The sequence below is a fragment of the Mus caroli genome, chromosome 13 (genome assembly GCF_900094665.2).
Source record: "Mus caroli chromosome 13, CAROLI_EIJ_v1.1, whole genome shotgun sequence".
NCBI lineage: Eukaryota > Metazoa > Chordata > Mammalia > Rodentia > Muridae > Mus > Mus caroli.
In genome coordinates this window covers 85,485,122-85,510,228 of record NC_034582.1, presented here as the reverse complement: position 1 = coordinate 85,510,228, position 25,107 = coordinate 85,485,122, and the positions used below count along the sequence as shown (strand labels likewise).

Genomic DNA, 25,107 nt, shown 5'->3' with positions numbered 1-25,107 from the left:
AAATAAACAAACTTTATAATATCACATTTTGTTCTGTATACATCTATGGAGATAACTTATAACCCTAAAACTTTAAAAATGCCACAAGTTTTAAGCTCAGGCTGACAAGACCACCATTGTGACCCTCACTTCATCAAAGCCAAAACACATGTAGATTATTGCCAGTCTTACTATGGCAAAATCAAGGACAGATCTGACTTTGGAGTGACCTACACATTTTGCTAGAAGGTAGGTATTTCACACTACAGAGGTACTCAGCTTTCCATCTGATTCATGACAATGAATGTCTTCTACAAGGAAATCCGTAGTATAGGTTGGGTAACTGCACATAAATCAAAAGGCCCCTAAGATTCCTTTTTTCATAAAATTGCATCTGAAGATTCTTTTGGCTTTTAGAAGATCAACATGCTGAACACGTTATACACAGTGATAATGGAGGTCTGAACATTTCTTCTGGTAGGAGAGCTCTAGATTACCTGTGCACAGCAACATGGTCACGGAGATACTTACACTCTCACTCTGAAAAGGATTTAAGAAATTTCCCCCCATTTCACCGTCATCCCTTGGAGTGCCCGGCTGGTTACTCAGGCTCATATTATTGGGAGAATTCTGTAAATGAGGTTCAGAAAAGAAGTCATTGTTGAAGATTTTCATTTCCCTCCTGCATTGTAGTGTTTCAAACATCGAATGTACAGCAGTGGCGATGGCGGCAGCAGCACCACCACCAGCACCATCTAAGGACAAAATGTGATGCTAACTGGCTTCTTCCTCGAATTCTAGGTCACACTATGCGCTGGAACAAGTGTTAACACTTTTGCAAATCAAAGTTTGAAAACAAGCGACCCCTCTGAACAATCGATGGTAACTGTTTTCTTCCTCCCAGAGTCAATGTTTATTCAATCCTTCACTCTCAGCTTATAGACTTTCAAGAACTGTAGAGAGTTAAAAATAAAGAAGTTTCCCAGCAGGAGGCTGATGAGGAGAGCCTGCTCATGGATAAGGCATGGTGGAGTTTAACTCCCTTAGTATTTTACTAATCAAACTTTGAAAGGTCATTGCTTTAATAGATATTTCCCTTTAATTCTCTGTGCACATTAGAGATAACACAACTTCAATTATTTTTGTGTGAGTCGTAAGGAAGAAAAGAAGGTCATCAAGAAAGAGACACCTTAGGACTGGAAAACTGTGCTTTCAGAAAAGAATGGGGGACCAGCAGACTGCAGTAGATGCATCTTACCATTAGTTTAACAGGGCAGTTCCTATGCAGTTTCTCCAAGACAGAGCAGCTGCTCTTAGCAATCCACATAGAGTCAGCAGGGCCTTTGTAAAACCCTTCTTAAATCTGCTTGCCTTATCACTACGTGTACTTTAAACTATGCATGATAGCCATGCCAATATGAAATTCAGAATGACATATAAGTCATGTTTATACAGCCCTGCAATGGAGACTCAAAGAAGTATTTCAAGTTATAATTAATTGAGTTTAAAAACATTCAGGTCAAAACACTTATTTTTGAATGGAGGAAAGATTTTTAGATTATTTTGCTCTGAACCATATGGCTTATATTTTGGTTTGGAATTAAAAAAAAATACTTAGACCATTTTGATGTACTACAGCATTACTCACCTTGGAAATACTGTCCATATCTCCTGAGCCTGGCAAAGTGTGAAAAGACACCGTCATTAGGTGAGAGCATGTATAAGGAAATTACTGAAGGGGAGTGAGTTGCCTCCAACAGCCCAAGCCCAGCAGCTGCTTCCCATCACCTGAATCCTAACAGCAGGAGCAGAGGAAGAGCTACAGACCCCTGGGAGACCATTAGAGAGACCATCTACATAAGGCCATGGCATAATTAAAACATTTAAATGTTCATATAATACATACAGATATATATCTTTTAATGAAAATGATGTTGTAAATCTGATACAATTTAAGACAGACATTTCTAGGTGTACTTAACAATATTCTAAACCAAATATCAAAAACTATTTCATTAATATGAAAAAATAGATAGCACTCCACAATAGAAACCAAACATATCTTTAAGATATGCTACATTTTAATTTTGATTCTTGAGAAACATGGGCAATGGAATTATACACTGAATAATAATCCTAACTTTGTCATAATACCAGTTTTATTTTGAACTATTTTATTCTTAACAATTTCAATCTTAGTGCACTACGGAAATAGTGTGAACTATTGTAACCTTAGTGTAAAATGCTGTAACAACCTTTACTGAACAGCATAATTACCATGAAGGGTTAGCATGACTTACTTGTGAGTAAAAAGGTCCAACATTGTCACACCCAACGCACACATGGCACACTGTTACGTGTTAATAATTACAATAATGTTCACTGCAGAGAGTAACAAACTAGCTGCCAACCATTATGAAACTCTTCTGGATGTTTCACTCTAGCAATAATGTGACCAAAGCCTTCTAACTAGGACCAAACATTCTCTTCTTTCACTAATTCTCCAACTTGACAGATTGAGAGTAACATGTTTGCAATACACTAAAAAACCAAATTCTGTAATAGTGCTGTCCAATTGAACATTACAGGAAGACGGCTATGTTTCTCTGAGATGTTCATTATAGTAGCCAGTAAAATTATGTGTGCCTGCTGTATACAGGGATGTGTCAGTGTGCCTGGGGACTTGAATGCTAAATTCTAACTTTAAATTAAATAGCTATATGTGCCTATTGGCTACTAAATATGGAAAGTATATACTGATGAGAGACACGTCCTCCTATTCTCCTGGTACAGAGTCTTCATGTAAAAATAAGTAAATGAAGCCAAACTCTGAAGTCCAGGAAAAATAAATATAGGTCCTTAAGAGCACAAAAGCTATCAATGTATTGCCAATCATTTCTGAAATGAGTAATGCAGACTTTCAGAGACCGGAGGGCATGCTGCTGACCTCGAGTATGGGAAGGAAATCCCAGGGGAGCAGAACTGCACGAGCACAGCTTGGGCAACAGACGTGAAGGGCTCTTTCACAGCCTCGGCCCACTTGACAAGCTTTCAGACTAGCAAATGAGCACAAGCACATTGGTTTTATGCCCTCTACCCACCATGTGCTAGGAGACCTAGGCAGTTTGTTTTACTTTTCTCTACATCTGATCATTGTAAATATTTTGTTCACCTTACACATATATGGCTCCATACGTTAACAAGGCACTGTACGTGAAACATGCTGTTAACTGCTGGTATACCTGAGCTTGGCTCTATCCTGAAGGCAGGTGCAGATCATGGTCTCATAAGAGAATTTGTAGTATTATCAAAGCTAGCTACTAACTTTATTTTAAAATGAGGCAAACATTAAAATACACAACAAAACTAAGAAATTATCGTAAGAGCTGATTTCTCTGATATTATGCTCACAGTCTGGAGCTAAAAGCTCCTGTGGGAAGGGCAGAGAGGCCCTCTGCTCTAGGCAGCTCTGCACACGCTGAGTGGAGAACAGAACTCCTTTGGCCACAAGACACTTAACACTGTCTTAGGTTAGTATTGATACTCATGGGGCAAAACTCCACAGAACAACTCACACACTCCTGATTCAAATGTTCTCCAGTTCTCTTAATCAATACCCTATGGATTACACCTCCATTCTAATGACATGGAAGAGCTCTGCAGACCATAATACCCATGGACTAAAATTAACATTTTATTTTTAATTTATTCTATCCATCTAACATAAAAGCCGAGCCTTACCTAAAGAGCCGTTCATGTGATGGGACTCCATTCCTCCTAATCCACCCATAGGACCATCTGATCCAGGGCCCATTGGAAACTGTTTTTAAAAATGAAGAAGTAATTGTGACCACATGGAAAATGACTTTAACATTATTAACATTACAGATTGTCCTGGCTTATCTCCAGGTTTGGAGACTCCAGGATACATTTGCAGGCTGTGGTTTCTTTAACCATCTTCCCTGTCTCTCTCTCATCTCTGTTCTGGATGTTAAGGTCTTTTCAGTCCACTTTTTTCTCTCAAGGGAAGAAATATGGAAAGCTATACTGAGAAGAAGATCAGCGTTCTCTGCTTGAGAGAAACTTCCTCTCATTTTCCTGGTTCAGTTCTTGAGAAGCTGCAGATGCTACTGGCCTATTATAAAGAACATCCGTGTTGAACCATGATGGCTGTATCCACTCTTCCTTAGAAAGGAATACACCACTGTTTGAATGGGCACAGGGAGCGGTCTCATTTTGCAGGGCAAACACATCTACCTTCTGAGAGCTGACTATCACTAACTCTCCACAGTCACATGTGCCATTTCAGCTCAGTGCAGGTACTCTACAGCAGCTCTCATCACACCCAAAGCATGGGGATGGCCTCTTCTCATGCTGGGTAGAGCTGTGATGGAGGTTCCAGGTCAGTGCCCTTTCCTTCCCCATGACTCCTCTAGAATGATTCTATGCCCAATCCAAAGGTAGGTGAGTGATCTCAGACTTGAGTAAGCACCTACCGAAGTCAGCATTTTCTTTTACTGTTCCCAAGCTGAAGTCCTAGTCCATCACATATGGACTGCAGTACTGACTGCAGTGTGGTGATGGTTAAGAAGCACACTAGCCTTCAGCACCAGAACAGATTAACCAAGACAGGAAGGGAGGGGTAAGAGAAGGAGCTGGGAAAGAGAGGGAAAAGAGGAAGGAAAGAAGACAGGCAGGCAGGCTGGGTAGCTACTTAGGGGGAAAATCGATTCAGACAAGGCTGAATGCCACCAGCTCTGTGCAGACATGGCTGTCTTCTACTCCTGTGAGGAACGGCTTCGGAGGAGCACAAGGTTGCTGATTATGACTAAGTGTCTACACAGACACATACAGGTAGGAAAGATGGCCAGCTAGCAAAGGCACTTTCCACCAAACCTGAAAATCTGAATTCAATCCCCAGGATTCCCAAAGTAGATGGAGAGAACAAGTTGTTACAAGTGGTTTCTGTTAACTTCCATATGTATCCCATAGCACACTTACCAGTAGGAACACACACACACACTCACACACACTCACTCACTCACACTAACTTGGGATACATACACACCACCAATGAGTGAGAAGCTGACGGAGTGGACTATTTTCACTCAGTTTTTTAGAGTGAGGCTGAGGAGTTAGATCTGTGAGCCCAACAGCCGTGAATGTGCTAGGTCCTACTGTTTTCTGTCTCTGCAACTATAAAAGGAGTTTAATATTTTAAAAGACACTAAGACTAGAGGAATGTAAGTTTTAATTACTGTACTGGCTGGTTTTGTATGTCAATTTGACAGAGGCTGGAGTTATCACAGAGAAAGGAGCTTCAGTTGAGGAAATGCCTCCATGAGATCCAGCTGTGGGGCATTTTCTCAATTAGTGATCAAGGAGGAAAGGCCCCTTGTGGGTAGTGCCATCCCTGGGTTGGTAGTCTGGATTCTATAAGAGAGCAGGCTGAGCAAGTCAGGGGAAGCAAGCCAGTAAGTAACACCCCTCCATGGCTTCTGCATCAGCTCCTGCTTCCTGACCTGCTTGAGTTCCAGTCCTGACTTCCTTTAGTGATGAACAGCAGTGTGGAAATGTAAGCTGAATAAACCCTTTCCTCCCCAACTTGCTTCTTGGTCATGATGTCTGTGCAGGAATAGAAACTCTGACTAAGACAATTACCTTAACACAAAAATGTCTTTGCTGGCTCTTTTCAGTTTTATCTATCCTGTGTATTATTTACATATAAGCATAATAACATTTATATTTATTTGGATCATTACTATATTGTAGTTCAAATACATTTAAAACTTATATTTACATTAGGTCTGTTAGGCCCAGGAGGTACTGCATTCATTAAAGTATACATGTTGTCTCCAGAATTAGTTGAATCTGAAACAAAACATGACATAATTAATATCTCCACAAAAGCCATAACAAAATAATAACAAAAGGTGATCCTAGCATACATAGAAACTGACAGCTAGCTACACACCTGACATCATCATTACTAATGGAAACCAATACCTGGCAGTCATTTCTGACCCAGACTTTAGTGTTCTAAAGTCATAAATTACAAATGAGATGTATAAATATTTCAGTAATTTAAGTCAATTGAATATTACTTTAAAAAACAAACACTGTATTTTCTTTCATAAAACATGGATTGATTTTTACTCCATAAACAATAACATATATACATATCAGACAATTTTAAAACTTCAAATTTATTAGCTTTCAAATTTCCAGAATTTTCTTAGATTTCCTATAGAAAAGAAAATTAAATTTTAGGATAAAGCTGGTAGAATATACTGACTTAATTTCAAAAGTGAGATTACAGCAAGACTAGAAAGACAAAGTGTCTTGCTTAAAGTCAAAGCCAGATTCCCCTACTATGTCTTTCTCTCCTTTTAGAGATACTCTTGTTCTATGGCTTTGGCTAGCCTGAACCTCACTTGGTAGTCCAGGCTGGCCCTGAGTTCACAGTAATCCTCCTGTCTCAGTCTCCCGAGTTACAGACATGAATGGCAACACGTGAATTTCAACAACTTTTTGATAGCCTTTTTTAGTCCTTTTTTACATTGAAGAAGTATTAGTTATGAACCACAGTTTTCTATTTTCTTACAACTATAAAGTTTACTTAGCTGTGTAACAATAGATCTTTATTTTGAAAATGAAGTGTTTGAAAAAAAATGTATTGATTGAGAGGGTAAAATAATACGCTTCCCCATAGCAGTGACCATAGATAGAGATATCTAATTGTCTCTGCCCCTTTTGCGTCTCATTAGATATTAACTGGCTTAACTTCAGTATGTGTTGCTTAGACTGAGTGAGACATTATTCACTGATCATTTATTAACAGTGATCTACGAATCTCAGTGCTAGATTTAACTTTTGAGACAGGGTCCAACTATGTCTACCTAGCTATCCTGGAACTCACTGTGTGGACCCAGATAGCCTCGAATTCATAAAGATGCACCTGCCTCTGCCTCCCAAGCGCTGGGATTAAAGGTGTGTGCCAGTGTGCTCAGCTAGATATTACTTCTAGAGTAGAATGCATCCTAACAGACTATGCAGCCCCTCACGCTGACTTGGTTTTGAATACAAAGTGAGGTCACACCTATTTCTGTGGCTCTAACTTGTTCTTTCTTGCCCATTACCTGCCTTGCACACCTTCCCATTTTTATTGCTGCTGAGCATCTTCTCACCCACTGTCACCTACTGAAAATTACCAACACCCATGACAAGTGCTATTTCTTTTCTTTCTCTTTTTAAAAATCTATTTGTTTTTTTTTTTAAATGAGTGCTCTGTCTGCAAGTACACCTGCAGGCCAGAAGAGGGCATCAGATCCCTTTACAGATGCTCTTAATTCAGTTACCACGTGGGTGCTGGGAATTGAACTCAGGACCTCTGGAAGAGCAGCCATTGCTCTTAAGCACTGAGCCATCTCTCCAGCCCCTCAAATGCTATTTCTAGTATGAGTTTTCTTTCCCCTGAGCATGTATCTGAGTATACATGCTCTCCAGCCAAGGAAATGCAGCTTGCTTGCATCAGTTAATGCTCTGCTAGTCTTGTCTTCTGTTCACAACTGGTCATCAAGAGTCCATAGGAAAGAAAGGAACTGTGTCTTACTTAGCTGTGTGCCTCAGACAACAAATTAGATTTAATCTGTCTAAAGAGTTCTATCATATTTTAGAAAATTTTAGATTTCTTTTTAAATATATGAAAATTTTAAATGGATTTTATCCTTACTTTTGGTGAAGAAAAAATGGATTTCAAATTTAAATATTTAAGAAATGAATTTATCACTTTAAGACTAATTAAACATGTAATTTCATTCAAAAGATAGGAAATCATCAAAGGAGTAAGGACGGTTTTCTAGGAAATGCCTGGTTCCTTTGGATTCATGGGCGAGCTTTACAATAAAGTGTATCTTAGGGCAGAGGACCAGCTCATCATTAAAGGATGAGTCTAAACAAGTATGCAAACAAAGCTGGCAAGATGGAAAGGGGATCAGGTTACTCATCACCGGCTATGCTCAGTGTGGCTTGAAGCTAGGCTCTAGTCTGTAGAGACACAAACACCAAGACCACGCTAACTTCATAAATCACACATTAACATCCCCAAATCAGAGTGAAATGCAGGGGAGGAGATCAGCCATGCCATTTCGTCTCGGATGGATTCTGCTTCATTTTCAATGTGGACAGTTTGAAGTTAGAGATGATAACATGTTTATGGGAAGAGAGAAACCAGTAAGGTCAAGGTAACATTTTGTATTACTAAATTTGGCTTTAAATAAAAAATATAAAACAGGAAATTATTTACTTGCATTATTAACAAAAGACTTTTAAACTTCTGTATATCTTAGAGTTAAATCTAAATATTTAAGAACATTTGACATTACAGTGGGTCATACTAAAATTATTCTCAACTATAAACATTTCTTACCTGTTTTAAAACCAAGAAACACTGAAAGCCTTAATTTATTAGAAATTTAATAATTTCACTAATGCTAGGATAGGAATGAAAGGTGGTTTAACTGTGTATCAGTTAACTGTATAGCAAAGCTGTAGGGAACAACTCTCATAGAGGCAAGGGGGAGGGGAGGGTGGATGTGGGCTGTGGGGTTGATGGAGGGGTAACTGGAAGTGGGATATCATTTGAGATGTAAACAAATGGAATGATTAGTTTAAAAAAAAAGGGAGGGGAAAGAACTAGATAGCTTCCTACTTGCCTCCTCACCCCCCACACCCCGTATTATTTTTAATCATGTGGAGACAATGAAAATTCCCAAGTTTATTCAAAAACAATTTCTATACTCTGGTTTTACCCTAGGAGTCAAATGTCCATGTAGCTAGTTTGAATTACAGTACCTGCTGGACTAGGCATGATGGGTGTTCCTGGTGGTCCTCCACCTCCTGGAGGACCCTAAATAATTACAGTAAAAATAAAGCATTTCATTAAACAACATAAGACAGAAAAAGGTTATACTTATCTCTATAATAAGCCAAATTTAAAAACAAAGCAACTATATTTCCTCTGTAATTTATTTTCTTGATGCACAATCATCTCAATTTATGCAAAACATAATTTAGCTTAACTATGTTGAGACTGTTTTGACAAGTTTCCAAAAACAATGAGCCTGTAACACTGGTTTGTTATTCATGACTTAATCACATCACCTGTAATGAGGTTAAGGAGAAAGTACTTAATAGGGCCTTTACAAATCAACAAACTACAAATAATATCCTTGTACTTTGTTATCATATTCTTACATTTTGTGTCACTGGAACTTACTAAAGCTAGCAAGGCATTCATTCACACAGAGTGTGAAGAGATGCCCATTTAGACATTATCAACCCGCTGCTGCTGTTTCTGTTCTCTCAGCTTTGGGTCAACATGGTACAGCATCACTTCAGTGGGAAATGGGACACGCTCCTCACCCTAACCAAAGCCGGAGGGGAGGCTGCAGCTCCATAGCCAAGTGCATAGGCAGGCACTGGCAGAGCTGCACTGGCAGAGCTGCACTGGCAGAGCTGTGGGAATTCTGACAACTGCGGGCACAGTTTAGGTAACGAGTTTTAGAATCCATCCCTTCCCTCTCTCCCTCCATACCTCCCTTCTTCCTTTTCTGTTGTTTCATACAAATGGTAGCAAAAATTGGACTATGGCTTGGGTAGCTTAGGGGAACCCTGAGCACTAAGAGCACAGGCTCAGAGTGGCACGCACTTTTATCTACGGTAATAAAGTAGTATTTCTGCAGGGTAAACGGCTCACTAACTTTCTTCTGTGCATTCCTATTTACAGCACTCTCGCTGCACATCACCTCTGGAAATTACCCTTGGAAAGGCTTCCTACTTTATCATTGCATCTTGGCATCTGTTAATATTTTTTGTAAAATAACTTTTCCCTTATGCTATCCTTCAGATGTAACAAGGAACTTAAAAGGGGTGATGGCCAAAGGGTCATTGTGACTTTAAAAGAGGAGGTCCAAAACCTGGCTTCAGGTTTACATGAATTATTGAGAAAAGTTAACATGTATAGATGGTAACAAGGAAATAGTTTTGTTTTGTTTTTTTCAATCTCTAGGAATAGAAAAAAAAAAACCTAAAAGATCCTTCCAAATTATTTCTTTATTCTCCAGTCTAATCCACTTTGTTGTTGGGATAGCTTTTTATGTTTTCTTAGCCTTCATGTGTGGTGAGTGGAGCTGGGGAGGAGTGTGTGCACTATGCTTGTGGAGAACTGCGATCAAGCGGATCACTGTAATACTGGGAATGGCTCTCTTGATGATTGGATAGAGTATTGTAGTAGCTTCCAGAAACATATGCCAAAGTAAAGCAGAGAACTGAAGGCAATTCCAGCCAGACTGGTAACTGTTTCCTTAATGAACATCAACATATGTATTGTGGTTGGCATATGCAACAACTCAAGATGTTCACTTCTTGGTCAATACACAGGGCTCTTCTTAACATCTGGGCACCAATTTCACTGCTCAAATAAAATGTAACATCAATTCTTCTGAGCAAACAAACCCAAATGTACTTACTACGTAATTCCCAGGAGACGCTGAGGAGTAGGGTATCTGGAACATGAGCAGGACAGAGACAAATATTTTGATTCATGTGACCACATGAGATTGAATAAAATGAATTGACTTCTCTTTATCACATTAAAAATGAATCAAAAAGTATAATAAAACACAAAGGAAGTTGTATATGTGTAAGTGCCAAAAAAAAATCCAAGCCACTATAATATTATATTGAATGCACAAGAAAATGTAGATTTCACTCAAGAGGAATTCAAAACGATAGCTTCAAATTATATTGGCTTAGGTCAGTTGTTTCCACTGGGTGATACTAATGAGATATTCTATAAATAGAAAGATTATATACTCATACAGCTAAAGCCAGGGAATCTCAGATTAGTATCCTGTGCAGGTGAAACTTACTGCTACTTTCACACAGTACATGTGAATTCTTACATTCTTCACTTAGTTAATATTGATGCAATAAATTCAAAGGAATTTGATGTCCAAAGACTGAGAATTTATGAGGATCAAGTCCAAACAAGAGGCTCTTTTCTGGATATGAGATGGTTTTAATCCCTAACACTCTGATGACACAAGTGAAGAATTAAAAATGTACCCTAAAATAAACCCCTAAGTGTAGGTGTCATAGGTATGTATAGTTAGACATTTCCTTTTCAACAAGCCCGCTAGCTCACTGGCATGATGCAGCCCATATGCTTTATTCTAAGAACAGACAATGATGTGTCTCCCTGGAATGAGCTAGTCAAGGCCAGAGTAAGATCTGAGTGGTGAAGGGAGCCGTGTACTCTGAATAGTCCCCTACCTTGCCATACCACCACACTAGTGTAAAGTCATAAATAAGGAAGTATATAAACGGTAATTCCCTTTAAAGTATTTGATGATTTTTTGGAACTATGACTTTAGTGTCCTTGCTTTCTGCAAGCACAAACCACATGTCACCAGAGCCTCTACTTGACTGTGGGGTTGAGTCCAACACACCACAGTGCTACTGTAGGCCCAGTCAGTAGTCGGGAAGGGGCTTACTTCCCCTGAGTACCAAGGTCTCTCACAGCATTGACCTTGAACTTAATTTGCTAAATACTTTACTTTGGTTTTATGTGCCTCTTTCAGTTCATGATCTACCCAAACTCTTTAATTCCATTGTGTTTAAATGCAAACATTTGCCAGTGTGCGGGGCTAACACCCTGTCAGTTCCTAGGATGAATGTCTTCTCCCTGTGTCTTCAAGAATGGCCAGTGTTTTCCTTCTCTGATTTGTTTAACACCTTTCTTACAAAGTTAAAGTTGCAAGACACAATCTAATCATCTTTTAGCTCTTTGTTACTCCCAATATATTACATTCCTGAACTTTTTTCACTATTTCTCTTCCCTTTTTGAGAGTTCAGAATCTTTGTACTAAGATTTGGACAATTCCTTTGCCTGACATCTTTCTTGCTATTCATGCTTTAAAACTTATCCTGTATTCATGTCAGATTATTTTTCATTACACTTCTGGTTCTTAGTTAATTATTTCTTTGTTAGTTTATAACAAAACTCCCTCTGCATTCTCCTATAGCCTGCAGTTTATTCACCTCTAAAGTCTCTTAGATCCATTCTTCTAACGATTAGGAAACTGGTTCCTATTTCTTTGACACCCCCTCCCCGCCCACCCCCCACCCCCCCGGCCGCCGCCATAGTTGCCTTCTGTTTTACAACAAGATTTCCTAGAGGAAGGTGAGGAACAAGGCTGGTAAGATCACAAGTACAACCGCACTGCAGCACGCGACTGCTCTGCACTGACATCGTCACATCTTCTGGTTCAGCCTTTGCAGAAGTCCTGATGTGCCAGAGATGTGCACAGGAACCTTGTCGGTCGTTTTTAGAGATGAGGAAGAAGAACTCTTGGGCTGTATTTACCTACTTCTTTGGTATAACTGTTCTCATTTGTCAGATTTCACGTCACCAAATGGTTCTTGGGTTTTCTGACTCTAAATCAGCATTTGGGCTCCTATCCCTGGCACATAGCTGAGCCTGTACTTTTTGAGAGTTGTTAGAAGGATCTAATAGTATAATACAAAAACATACATTACATCAAAAGACAGAAATACCATGGGAGTGTAGTGGTAAATCTGGGTACACAGGAAGAAGGTGTAGATGAGGGAAGATAAGGCAAGCCAAAGGAAGGAAAGGGAATGAGAGAGTGCACAGTATAATCGGGGAATGCTATGGATTTCTAAAAAAAAATATTTTTTTATGGCTGTTACACTGTAAGACTTACAGACTGCGTAATTAATGATAAGACCACGTGATTGGACCAGGAATGACTATGCTATAGGAAATAAGAGGTTTTATGGTGTTTGGATGCATGCTTCAGTAATGTGACTCTATGGGAACTAGGCAAAATGAATCAAGTAGACCAGTGCAAAATCTCAGCTAAGACCTGGCAAAGGGAGTTGTCAACCTCAATAAGCAGGATTGGAGAACTGAGAGCTGTTTCACGTTCACTGGCAAATGGTGTCATAACCCCAGTTCCAGAGGGTCCTATTAGTGCTTTTGAATTCCATGGGCTCCTGTGGTGCTCTTACATACACTCAGGCAAGCATGAGCATGAGCGCACACAATGCTATATATACATTTATTTTATTATATAAGTATTATATAAATACATATATAATAAATATTTTAAAACATGTTAAAGTAAGACCCAGATAATAAGTAAGATCACAGAGCTAGAGGGCCAGAATCATTTAACTACAAAGAGCTGATAAGAAAATTAAGGGTCAAATATGTTGCATGACTAAGCTAGAAAGGAATTCTGCACCGTAGTACTCACGATTGTAGTGGTTTGAATAAAGGCTAAAGCGGTAACTTCTCCTTTTAAGATGACTGGTGTCATTCTAGTTTCTCAAGAAGGAACGGATTCAATGACCCTGTAAGTACTGATGGTGAGGACGGCATCATGCATTATGCCAGTAGAAAGCAGGAACCAGGTTTTAGGTTTTTTTTTTTTAATTAAAAAAGCTTGTACTGTATTTTCCTTATGGTCAATCACTTATTTTCCTTAAAAAGGTTTCCTCCTCCTTCCCCTGTCAAATCAGTAAGCTGATAATATAACGCTGTGCAAACGATGCGGTGTCGTGACAAGTCCTTGTTCTATAACCCCTTTCATACTTTCCAGTTAACGGCACTTCCCTTATTTTGACTTGACTTGGGTTGTGTGGGCCCAGGAGGAGGCACAAACTACTGTAGTATGCTCACTATTTCTACCTTTACTTTTGAAAATCCAACTGAAATTTTGAAAAGGTGACATAAAACACACATTTGCGTAATGAAATTTACAAATACATAATTTCAAAAATAAGACTCACTTTTTTCTCAAAGAATATAAACAAAACTGCTTTTGGAGCAACTACTTTAAATGCGTAAGATAGCAGACTGTGGAGCTCTCCAGAGGAGCAGGCTTTTCACTGCTAAACGTTACAAAGTGCAAAATAGGTATACTCACTGAATTCGCATTTGTTGGGTTTGGCCAAGGTCTACCACCACCTGGACCCCTACAAAACGATATGACAGATTAATTCGACCTGAGCCTCAGTGGCTCCACAGCAGACAGTACTGTTTGTAACATAGTTACCATGTACCATGAGAGTTAAGCTCAGATATCACTCTAGTCATCTTTGTGGGTTTTCCTTGAATGCAAAAATAGTATTACTCCAGAAAACAGTTTCATGTAAAGTTAGTTTAATATTGTTTATTTTTATAAACAAAATGGAAGCCACCTATACTAGACTATATATGCTCCTAAATAATCTTTAGCAGTTTTAGAGCAAAAGGGATCAAATACAGTTAAAAATAACTCAATCAGTATGGGCTACCTGTGTATCACTCAAATGAAACCATTTGTAAAATATCTACATAAATGACACTCTTAAATACAAATAAGCAATACGTAAACTTGTGTCCTTCTATGAAATAGTCTTATATGGAAATGTATCCTCTAGTGCTCATGGTGACTTAGTCCTGGGAAGCACTGAGTCTGGCATTAGTCTCACTGCCAATACCACTCTCATATGTGGCTCCACTGAGTTACTAAGCCATGGGTACCATCATCTGCCAGAGAAGGATGGAGGATTCAAATGGGCATGCTCTATATTATAGCTCTATAAATTTGTTATTATAATATATAGTATATGATATATAATATATAAACTTAGATTATAGCTTATCAATGTTATTGATTTAAAATTCATAATTTCATAATTTTAGTTGAAGATAATAGAGGAAGTCTTAAAATGAAAGGAGATATTCTATGCCAATATATTGCTTTATTTTAGAATCAAGAGAATGTTTTATATTTTATACTATATAAACAAAATTAATGCCCAATTAAATCAAATTCATATACCTGGGCCGTGGTGTTAAGCACATTTGAATAAATATTGTCTTATGAAAAGTAGACTATTTTCAACTTCCCTTATTTTATTAGGTTACTGAAAATTCTCTTTAGAGTCACTAATCACTAAGGCAGTGTAATATTCCATTTTAAAAACATCCTTTGTTTGGACTTCCCTTCAGCCTCCACTGAGGGGTTCTGCCAGCACCTGACTTAGACAGATGCAGATACTCACAGTCAACCATTGGGCTGAGCCTGGGCATCCAAATGGAAGAGTTAGGGGAAGGACTGAAGGAGCTGAAGGGGATTGCAGCTCCATAGGAAGACCAACAATACCAATTAACTTGACCTCTCAGAACTCCCAGGGACTAAGCCACCAAACAAAGAATACACAAGGGCCAGTCCATGGTTCCTGCTACATATGTAGCATAGTACTGCCTCATCTAGCATCAGTGGGAGGGGAGGCCCTTGGTCCTGTGGAGGTTTGATGACCTAGAGAAGGGGAATGCTAGAATGGTGACATGGGAGTGGATGGGTCGGTGGAGGAGCAAAGGGAAGGGTTGGAATGGGGTGAGAGGTTATGGAGGGGGAACTCAGGAAGGCGATAACATCTGAAATGTAAACATTGCATATGGAGCAGAGGATGGCCTAGTCGGTCATCAACGGAAGGAGAGGCCCTTGGTCTTGCTAAGATCATATGCCCCAGTACAGGGGAATGTCAGGGCCAGGCAGCAAGAGTGGTTGGGTTGGGGAGCAGGGCGGGGGAAGGGTATAGAGGACTTTCGGGATAGCATTTGAAATGTAAATGAAGAAAATATCTAATTGAAAAATGAAAAAAAAAAGTACCTTGAATCTAGGTATCTTAAATCTAAAGTAATAAACATTAAATAAAAACAATGTCCAAGTTACTTATATCAGTAACGTTTGCTTGGAATCCTTACAACTACCTTAGTTTGAGCTTGGTATTCCCTGGGAGTGTAAATAGAGGGAAAGGGTTTAAATCCCTCCTTAGGCTCTATTCCAAATGCTCCAAGTGGAATCTCTCCTGAGGTGATACTGATGATAAGGACAAAGGTGTGACAGGTTTATAATTGATTACTGAACACTTCTGAAAGATGATTTACATATAGGATTCAGTGTCCAGATAGACATAAAATGATGGAAAACAGGATGCACGTTTATCAAGTAAGACATCTGAGTAGGGAGGTGTAGTCACATAGTGTGTCTGATGCAAAATAAAATATAATGAAGAAACTGGGAAATAATTGTCTTAAGACATTCTAGAAAATATTCAAACCATAGAAAAGTTTAGTGCTATGACGATATATAGTTAGTGATCTCACAACTTTAAATACGACCAATTAAGGCTGCATGAGTCAGGCTCACAACATGGCTCAGCAGGTAAAGAAAGGTGCTTGCTGCCGAGCCTCCCTCCTGGCTCAAGCTCCACTCCCCAGGACCCACCTCTGACCTTCACTTACATTCTGTAGCATGTTCATCAAAATCAATGCATTTAAAAAAAAAACTTATGAATAAGATATATAAAATATTTAATTTAAAATATGTCTAAAAGGGCTGGAGAAATGGCTTATCAGTTAAGAACACTAGCTGCTCTTCCAGAGGTCCTGAGTTCAATTCCCAGCAACCACATGGTGGCTCACAACCATCTATAATGGGATCTGATGCCCTTTTTGTAAAGACAGCAACAGTGTATTCATATGTAGAAAATAAATAAATCTTTAAGTCAGAATTTTAATTTAATTAAATAACATAAATTATTTCTTTAAAAAGAAAAAAAATTGCTAGGTGCAATGGTGCCCATCCATCCAAGGTCCCAGCACTTGGAAGGCAGAGGCAGGTGGATCTCTGTAAGTCTGGGCCTAGCCTCATCTATAAGGTGAGTTCCAGGACAGCCAGGGCTCCACAGAGAAATCCTTTCTCTAAAAAAAGAAAAAGAAAAAAAAAAAAAAAGGAGAATTAAATAACATCAGTTCACTGCTATATTTCTTATAAAGAACATCATTTCAACTGCTTATATTAATCTAGTTCCAGAATGCTGCATTTCATATTAAATTTCATATCATAGGAATTACATATGAACTCATATAAATGCACTAAAATAAATAAATGCACAGAGAGTGCTAAAATCAAACGCCTCGTGGTTTTGAAGAACAACTAAGTAAGCGAGTAATCTCCACTTGCTGTGAAGCCAGTCGGCCCATCAAGCGGCTAACGCAGCGTCTCACAGACAGTATTTGAATCAAAGTCGGGCAGATGAGCCTTGTTTAAAAGCAAAGAGAAAAGGAAATGTAAAGGATTCTTGGGATCCGTGATAAGTGTCTATTTTGATGGACCATAGGAGTCATGACTATCAAGAAGACAATTCTCTTATGAAACTCACTCACTTAAATCAGTCCCTCTGGACCCTCGCAGCTACGGGGCAGGCTAGAGCATAGCACGCACTCCTTGGGAGCCCCGGCTGCCAAGCACTGGCTGTTGCACTGTGATTATATTGTCATGGTAAGTGTGGAGTGGCAAGTAGGGGACACCATACCTTATCTTCCAAGTTTTAAGTGTCCAACGGGGTTTTCTCGTTTTTCTTTTAAAATGGCATGAAGAAAGCCTTAGATTCCATTTGAAAAATGGGGTGGGGGTGTGTGTGTCACATATTTAAAGATAAGTAAGGATGTGAATTTTAATTCAGCTTATGAGTATAATGAATATACCTTGTATTTTTCTGTTTTAGTCTATCTTTGAGTTTTCTAGGAGATAACAGCAATGCAATGATTACCTTCTCTGATTAGAACTTCATTAATTACAAGCTTCCATGCTAGAGAAAAATATTTATTATGCCTAAATATGTGTATGTATTTTTCATTGTCTCAGAGAATCCTAGTTTACTAAAAATGAAAAAAACAAAAAAAAACAAAAAACAAGACTCCAAAATAAAAGAGAATAGTAAAAAAAAACATGGAATAAGCTTATAAGACTTCATACTCTTTAAGAGCGATAAAACCTTACATAAGAGAAATAATTTCAAACTATCAAAACTACTTAAGAAGTCCACATAGCCCTAAAAAATTCCTACTAAGAGTTTCAGCCATATTTTTAGTTTTGAAAGCACATGGAATTAAAGAATATTCACATGTGAACACAAAAGCACATATATGGGGAGAAACTAGATCATTTTAGTAATTGAGTCTCTCAAGTCACTATGCACCAGCAAGCCCAGTTTATCTCAAGTTGGCTAAGCAGTTAGCTATAAAGCTGAGTACTACACCAAACTGTATTAGATATGTTCTTATCAGTTGCAACAACCTGGCTGATCATACTATTCAAATTTTATTAAAGTATATTGTATTGACTTTTAACTTGAGAATCTAAATTAAGTTTGATATATTCCTCTGGCCTACTGTTAAGAGCTGTAGCTTTGACATAAGCACAAAATATCGTCCAATCTTTCTATAGCAACCACTAATAAAAGAGTGAGCCTTTGAGGAGTTCAACAAGAGCCAGACTTCATATCTATCCATTTTTATTACAAAAGTGAAAGTATTGGAGGGAAATCTGACCTACTTTTCTCCCTGTCCTGTTAGTTTTGAGTCTGCCTGGTATCCACTTATTAACCTATTTTCAGTTTTAGTAAAAATTGCATCCTATGAAAATGGTTTCAGAAGCTTAAAAAAACCCTGCATACATCAAAAGAGCTTATTTCACAGTGTGTCTTCATGTCACCAGATGATAGCAGGGTTGTTTCATTTAATATGTAAGGAGCTAAAAGCAGGCAGCTGGGAAGTGAAGTTGAGGAGAAGCTCACAAGCCTGCATGGAGCACACTAGCCACTTCTGAGGCTACATCCCCTTGGTGATTCTCTGGTCCTCTGGTGAATTCATAAAAATCATTAATAAGATTACTATATACAGGCCTTTGAGGGAAGGCTGAAGAATGCAAAAGAAATAAAAATGCCTTACAAATTGCATTGCAACAGACACCCACTCCTCTTTTTGGACTAGAAAGGATCCTGCTGTAAAACAAACAAGTTCAGTGAGCATCCCCCAGGCACCCACACCGTGGGTTTTCAAAGAGACTCAACTCTGGGCTGTGATTAGTTCTTCAACACAGAGGACAACAACCCAGGAATTCTTTTGTGATAAAAGTGGCTCCCATGACACAAACATAGACATATGTTTATAAGACTTACTAACTGTACTGCCGGCTACCACAAGGAACTGATTAACATAAATAAAATCTTCAAGTATCAACTTCTGTAGAGTTAGTACACAGTTCAGGTGTCTGCATTTCTTCACAGTGTTTATATAGATTCTATGTGAATCTATACATAATTTTTAAAAAGCAACAGGCTAAATGTTGTGGATTATGGTACCTAAAGTACAAAAAACAATTGAAAGTTGCATCGGAAGAGAAAACATGATAGTAAGTCATGAAAATAAAGCAAAACCCACACACTCAAGTCTCGGTGAAAGACACTGGTTCTTCGAGCTGCTTAACAGACGCATATAACTTCAGAGGACAGGACAGTCACTACACAGAGTAATAAGCTTTTGCTTACATGTTCATTCCAGGCATTCCAGGGCCACCTAAAGCATTCAGTGGGGGTCGCATTGCACCTCCATAGTTCTGTAATGATAACCAAGGGTCAGACTACCACAAAACAAAAAAACAAAACCAAAAGGAGGGGGAAAGAAAGGAGAGCAGGTTAATGACTTCCCTAGGCAAGTCCTGACTGGACAAGGCCTGTGCAATTCATTCTCTGAAGGGGTCCACTCTTGTATTTTTGCTTCTATTTTAACACAACTACTTTGGTCAATGCCACTTAAAAGATCTATCAATACAGGAAATCACTGGATCATGTTGAATGATTAACGCATGATCAAAATTATAACATTTAGCATATCTTTATTAGTTATCTAATATCTGTACATTAGTCACTTTTTCAAATAAACATCTCATAAGTCCAAAATTAATTTTTTAGATAAATTATTAATTCAGTAGGTTTGAAACTATTAGATAAGAAAAATTTCACAAAGTCTGAAAGGAAATACAACAGGTAAACCCAACCCAAGAATGCTGACTATAAGCTTCTATTTAGAGTAAGATATCCAACATGGAAATGCACTCCTTACAAACACCGAACTGAGAACTAAAACATACTGGAAATATTCATGTATGACTTATGTGACCCAATAAATCTGAGGCAATACCTACTGTGTGCATTAAAGGAGAAGAAAGGCAGTTCAAAGTCTTTCATAAGCACATCATATTTTATGCTAGCTTACTTTAGTTGATAATAAAGGTTAAATGCGACTTTTCATGTTAACATGTCAACACATTTGACACAGTCAGTGACTTCCACGTTTGGTTTCCTGATGCTAATCTTCCTCTTTTGACCATTCTATTCCAGCTACATTGCTGGCTTCTTCAGTTTTGATCATAGTTTAAATATTGCTTTTCCTTAAGTTTTAGTTACAGTATTACTTTCGATTACTGCACATCCATAGGTAATTTATCTGCTACAATCTGTCCAAATACTGCTTTTCCCTTAGGATTTTTAATCTACTTTATCATGTGTCACTAAGTTCCTAGACTATGCTCAGGTTGGCAGTGCTGGTTCTGCCTGGCTGCTGCTCATGTGCAATGCACACACACAGAAGAACACACCGCCACCCGCTGCGGCTGAACTGTGTGTTTACTGTTCCACGGGCCTTTAGCATCACCTGCTCAATCACAGTCCATGCTACAAGTTTCCAGAAATTCTTTGATGGCTTTTCCTTCTTATAAGTGTCCTACTTGGTCCTCTGCCACAGTAGTGAAAGCTGACAAGGGGCTCCCCTTCAGTGGGAAGGCTGCTGCATTATCTTAGCTGGGGTTTTCTCCCCAGTATATTCTGTTTACTTCCCCAGGCATTGTTTTTTAATCACAGTATTACCCATGTCACTTAAGAGTTACAATGACCCAGATCATCTGTCAAATAAACCCAAACTCCTCAATGTGTCCCTGTAAGCTCTTCACAGCCCAGCCTCAGCTATGCTTTCTGCTTTCATTTCCTACATGTTCAACTTCTCCTAGTTGAATCTCTAGCCTACTGGATTTTCCAAATTAAAGAAGCTACACTTTCATAACCATGTTAACTCATCCTGCAGGAACACCTTGGAGGAGGTGTTAAGAGGACAAGGAGATGAATCAATGAGGAAGCTGGCTAACTCTAGGTCCACGGCATCACTCAGCTGCCTGCCTAGTGCTCCTCCTGCTGCTCATCTGCCTTCACTGCCAGGAGCTTGCACTCAGGTGCGTAAGCAGTAGGGAATCATTTCTAACCATACCAGCCTTCAGTTAGAAGGCCAGCTAATTTGGGTCAAGCATAGAGATAGTAGGGATTAGAATCAGCAAAGGATTTTGGAGCCACATGCGTGTGGTAAAGTCAGGCATGGGCACCTCCCAGGGAAGTCTGCACCTTTCTCCTCATCTGTGAGATTTAGGAAAGTGAACATTCATGGATGTTCCTTGGAGCTCTGGGCATAGGAATACATTAGCTTGCATCTCCACTGCCATAGCACGATGGACTCTCCGCCACTCTGCCTTTGTGACACAGGGTCTTCCTACACAGTCCAGTTGGCCTTGGGCTTGAGACAGTCCTGCTTCTGCCTCTGGAGTTCAGGAAATACGGGTAGCAACTCTTTTACATGAGCAACTGAGTCTCTTAACCTATTTCCTTACCTGTGTGTCAATAATATTAATTTCCACGTAGACTTTTGGTAGAATAAAATGAGATATAAATTACCAGAGTGTTCAATGAATTAAAATATGGCACTTGCTACTTAAAAACTGTAGCTGTTATTTTTTTCATGGATGTTAATAAAACATAACTGTACCCTTTCCCTCATGCCCCAGGTTTCCTCAGCTCTAAAGCACCATTTCTCTGCTCATGTGACGGCTCCTCGACCAACTGCACAGGGGACATACTTTGTTTTCTAGGCGTTTAGTATTAGATCATAGCCTTTCTAAGTGCAGCTCTATTTCCTGCTGAATAGTATGTACCTTGAAAACAGAAATCCTATTTCAGTAACCTTTTTATACTCAACAGTCAAGTCAAATGTCTGACACACTGTAGGCCTTCAATAAATGATGAGCTAATTAAACTGAATAGGAAGCAAGAGATTATCCAATATAATACATGATTTATAGATAAAAAATATTTTCATTTTGTGAATGCTATTCTAAATCACAAAATGATCAAGAAGAAAAGAAAGAATAACAAAAGGCGTTCCATGTGCTTTACCCCAGGCAGAGAGGGAGGGACGAGCACACTTAAAGCTGATGGCATTCATACTCTTCCATCTGGTCTAATCTCTCCTCTACTGCTCCTCACACAATGGAGTTCAGACTCTGACTGCTTGGAACCTTTAACATGTCTTTTCTTGATTGGACAGTTTAAGTATTAGGAAGTTTTATCCTGTAGTAAGCTGAACTTCACATTTTAGGTTGTATTTAGCTGTATGGAATTTGTTCACTCTATCTGTGAGTTATACATTCTCATTTCACATTTATCTACCCCAACGATCTGATTTTTAAATCTGCCTTGTATGTACCTTACTTACACTTCAAAATTCTAGTGAAAACTGAAATAGCTATATAATTTAAGTGACTATTTCCATTAATCCCACAGATCTTGCTGAGTTTAAGGACATAGGCTAGCTACATAACTCATAGAAACAGAGGAGAAAGTTATTTCAAATACAGTATCAGAAGGTATTTTATCTAATGAAATAATTTTGCTTTTCTGCTGAAGCTAAATTTAAAATCATTTTCTGCTGCTGTCCTTGGATGGAAACTGATTATAAATATGCCTTGACTTGGGCTAAGTGTTTCTGTCTTCAGCCACACACTACACATTAACCACACTGCCACTGTGCCTGTGTGGACTTGTTTACCTCACAGGACGCAAGGTCCATTACGCTAAGTATAGTTCTTTGTTTCACTCTTCAGTTGCTCCCAGAAATGACTATCTCTCTTTACTATACATACCTTAAGGTCAAAAACCACAGAAGTCATATTTAGGGAAAAATTACGGGGACTGATCAATAGCACAAGCCTTTATCCTAGCACTCTAGAGAGAGACAGAAGGAACTCTGTAAGTTCAAGGTCAGTCTGGTCTACAGAAGGTATATAGTGAGACCCTGTCTCAAACAAAACAAATGTATCTGTGAGCCTGTTTCTATACTACAGGTATAAGGGATGGGGCAGTCTACCCTTGGGTGGCAGCTACATGGTAAAATGCCTATTGTAGGAATTATTTTTCATTATCTTTCAGGAAATGAAGTTGTTTTTTTTTTTTCACACATTTTACCTGACAGGTTTGATATGCAGAGATTATGTCATGAGACTCCTGCGATTCCAAACGATTTTTACATCAATTTTATCTCCTATCCTAGCATGAGCACTTGTTTTTGTTTAAATGTATAGTATTTTTTTATTATTTTAATTAATTGGGTTATTGTTTAATTTATGGTTTCTGAGGTAAATTTATACCAAGGTACTTCATTTCCTCCATATTACTAGAAATACTGCTAATACAAACAGAAAAAATAAACTATATGATTTTGCAAAGAAATATTCATACGTTTTCTTTCAGGATTTTACATGAGATCTGTGTCCAATGCCTTAAGTCCTGAGGTCTGTCAATACTTCATTACATATGCTAAAACCCAGCAAACAAGGCCATCTCATCAGGAGGCAGCAGCCCAGTGTCTCACTTCTGGGCTGATAATATTTACCTGTGGTCCTAAGGGCACCATTCCTCTTGGGGGAGTCATTCTCTGCATTGGTCCACCCATATTTGGATGTCCTAAGAGAGTATGAAGTGATTAGCAACAGAGCAGCTACGTGCACTAAGCTAGAGGCTGGTCCCCCTTCCTACGTAGACCCATCCCACATCTAAGCAGGCCATCAGCTTATTTTGGTATTTGTAGCCATCATTTTCAGCTCTGGCTATCACCTACTCTTTATTGGTTTCTTAGCTAAAATTTTCTTCCTTCCCTGCATTGAATTACTTCTTTTACAGCCTTTGCTCCTCTTTCTTTGGGACAATTATTTCCTGAAATACAACCTTAGCTATCCATGGCACCTAAACATCTCCAAGGAAAGAGTGGGTTACTGGGACTGTTGAATGAATAACGTCCCTGCTACTCTGTACGCTCCCCTTCTACATCACTGAGTCCTTGTCTGAAAAAGGAAAGGGGCTGATGTCCACAATCACTTAACATCCTGCTTGTCCCAAGTCACACACCGGCTTTAGACATTTTAGTATTCTCTCTCTTATGTTATCACCTCTACTCTGTTATGATACATAATTTAGAGTTAGCTGGAAATACAAACCACTTAGTCATGTTGCTGTGAAAATACAGCTGATAAACTCATGGAATATTTCTATCAATGGAGTTCCTAATGAATTTCCTCACTAGTTCAGCAAATCAGTTTATGTCTACTTTAATTACCTTGTTGTCGTGTTGGGTCCATCCCACTGGGGAGTAATGGCTGACTTCCTGGGACACCTCCAAGTGCCTAGCAATTTAGAAAAACAAAAATAACAAGTAATATTGTAAGTATTTATAAAGCATGTGCTTTAACATCCCCCCCCTTAAGTTTCTGCAACTACAGAATGCATTTGAATGTCTCACAAGATCATTCAATTTCCCATTCATTTTATAAACTTCATCCTTGTATAGCTTTAATATAAGATTTTTGCTGTAAAAGAAATTTTGTTTTTGGCTGATGGTACAGTTGCATTTCTGTGAGTAGATTTCTGTGAGTCCAAGGCCAGCCTGGTCTACAGAGCTAGTTTCAGGACAGCCTAAAGAGGCCATGTCTTGGATGATTGGAAGGATGGATGGATAGATAGATAGATAGATAGATAGATAGATAGATAGATAGATAGATAGATAGATAGATAGATAGATAGATGGATAGATGGATGGATGGATGGATGGATGGATGGATGGATGGATGGATGGATAGACAGACAGACAGACAGACAGACAGACAGACAGACAGACAGACAGACAGAAGCCAGGTGTGGTGGGAAGCAAATACAGGCAGATCTCTGAGTTCAAGTCAGGTCTACAGAGTGACTTCATGGACAGCAAAGGCTGCACAAAAAACAGTCTAAAAAGGAGAGAGAGAGAGAGAGAGAGAGAGAGAGAGAGAGAGA

At 38.8% G+C, this 25,107-nt stretch overlaps 1 protein-coding gene across 10 annotated transcripts in view; it reads right to left on the bottom strand.

Annotated features, from left to right (window-relative positions):
- The window catches only part of Ssbp2 (single stranded DNA binding protein 2), a 240,715-nt gene that overhangs the window by 7,947 nt on the left and 207,661 nt on the right, over positions 1-25,107 (bottom strand). For 7 of the 10 annotated variants that reach the window (XM_029468157.1, XM_029468156.1, XM_029468160.1 and 4 more), the window contains 10 exons: positions 24,395-24,461; positions 23,675-23,745; positions 19,453-19,544; positions 13,995-14,043; positions 10,509-10,544; positions 8,833-8,887; positions 5,780-5,850; positions 3,721-3,799; positions 1,628-1,656; positions 511-609 (listed from right to left, as the gene is read on the bottom strand). In XM_029468157.1, coding sequence (XP_029324017.1) covers positions 511-609; positions 1,628-1,656; positions 3,721-3,799; positions 5,780-5,850; positions 8,833-8,887; positions 10,509-10,544; positions 13,995-14,043; positions 19,453-19,544; positions 23,675-23,745; positions 24,395-24,461 — 648 coding nt within the window. The remainder of the gene's footprint in view (positions 1-510; positions 610-1,627; positions 1,657-3,720; positions 3,800-5,779; positions 5,851-8,832; positions 8,888-10,508; positions 10,545-13,994; positions 14,044-19,452; positions 19,545-23,674; positions 23,746-24,394; positions 24,462-25,107) is intronic. The other 3 variants (XM_029468161.1, XM_021180034.1, XM_029468155.1) reach the window with 1 other exon arrangement.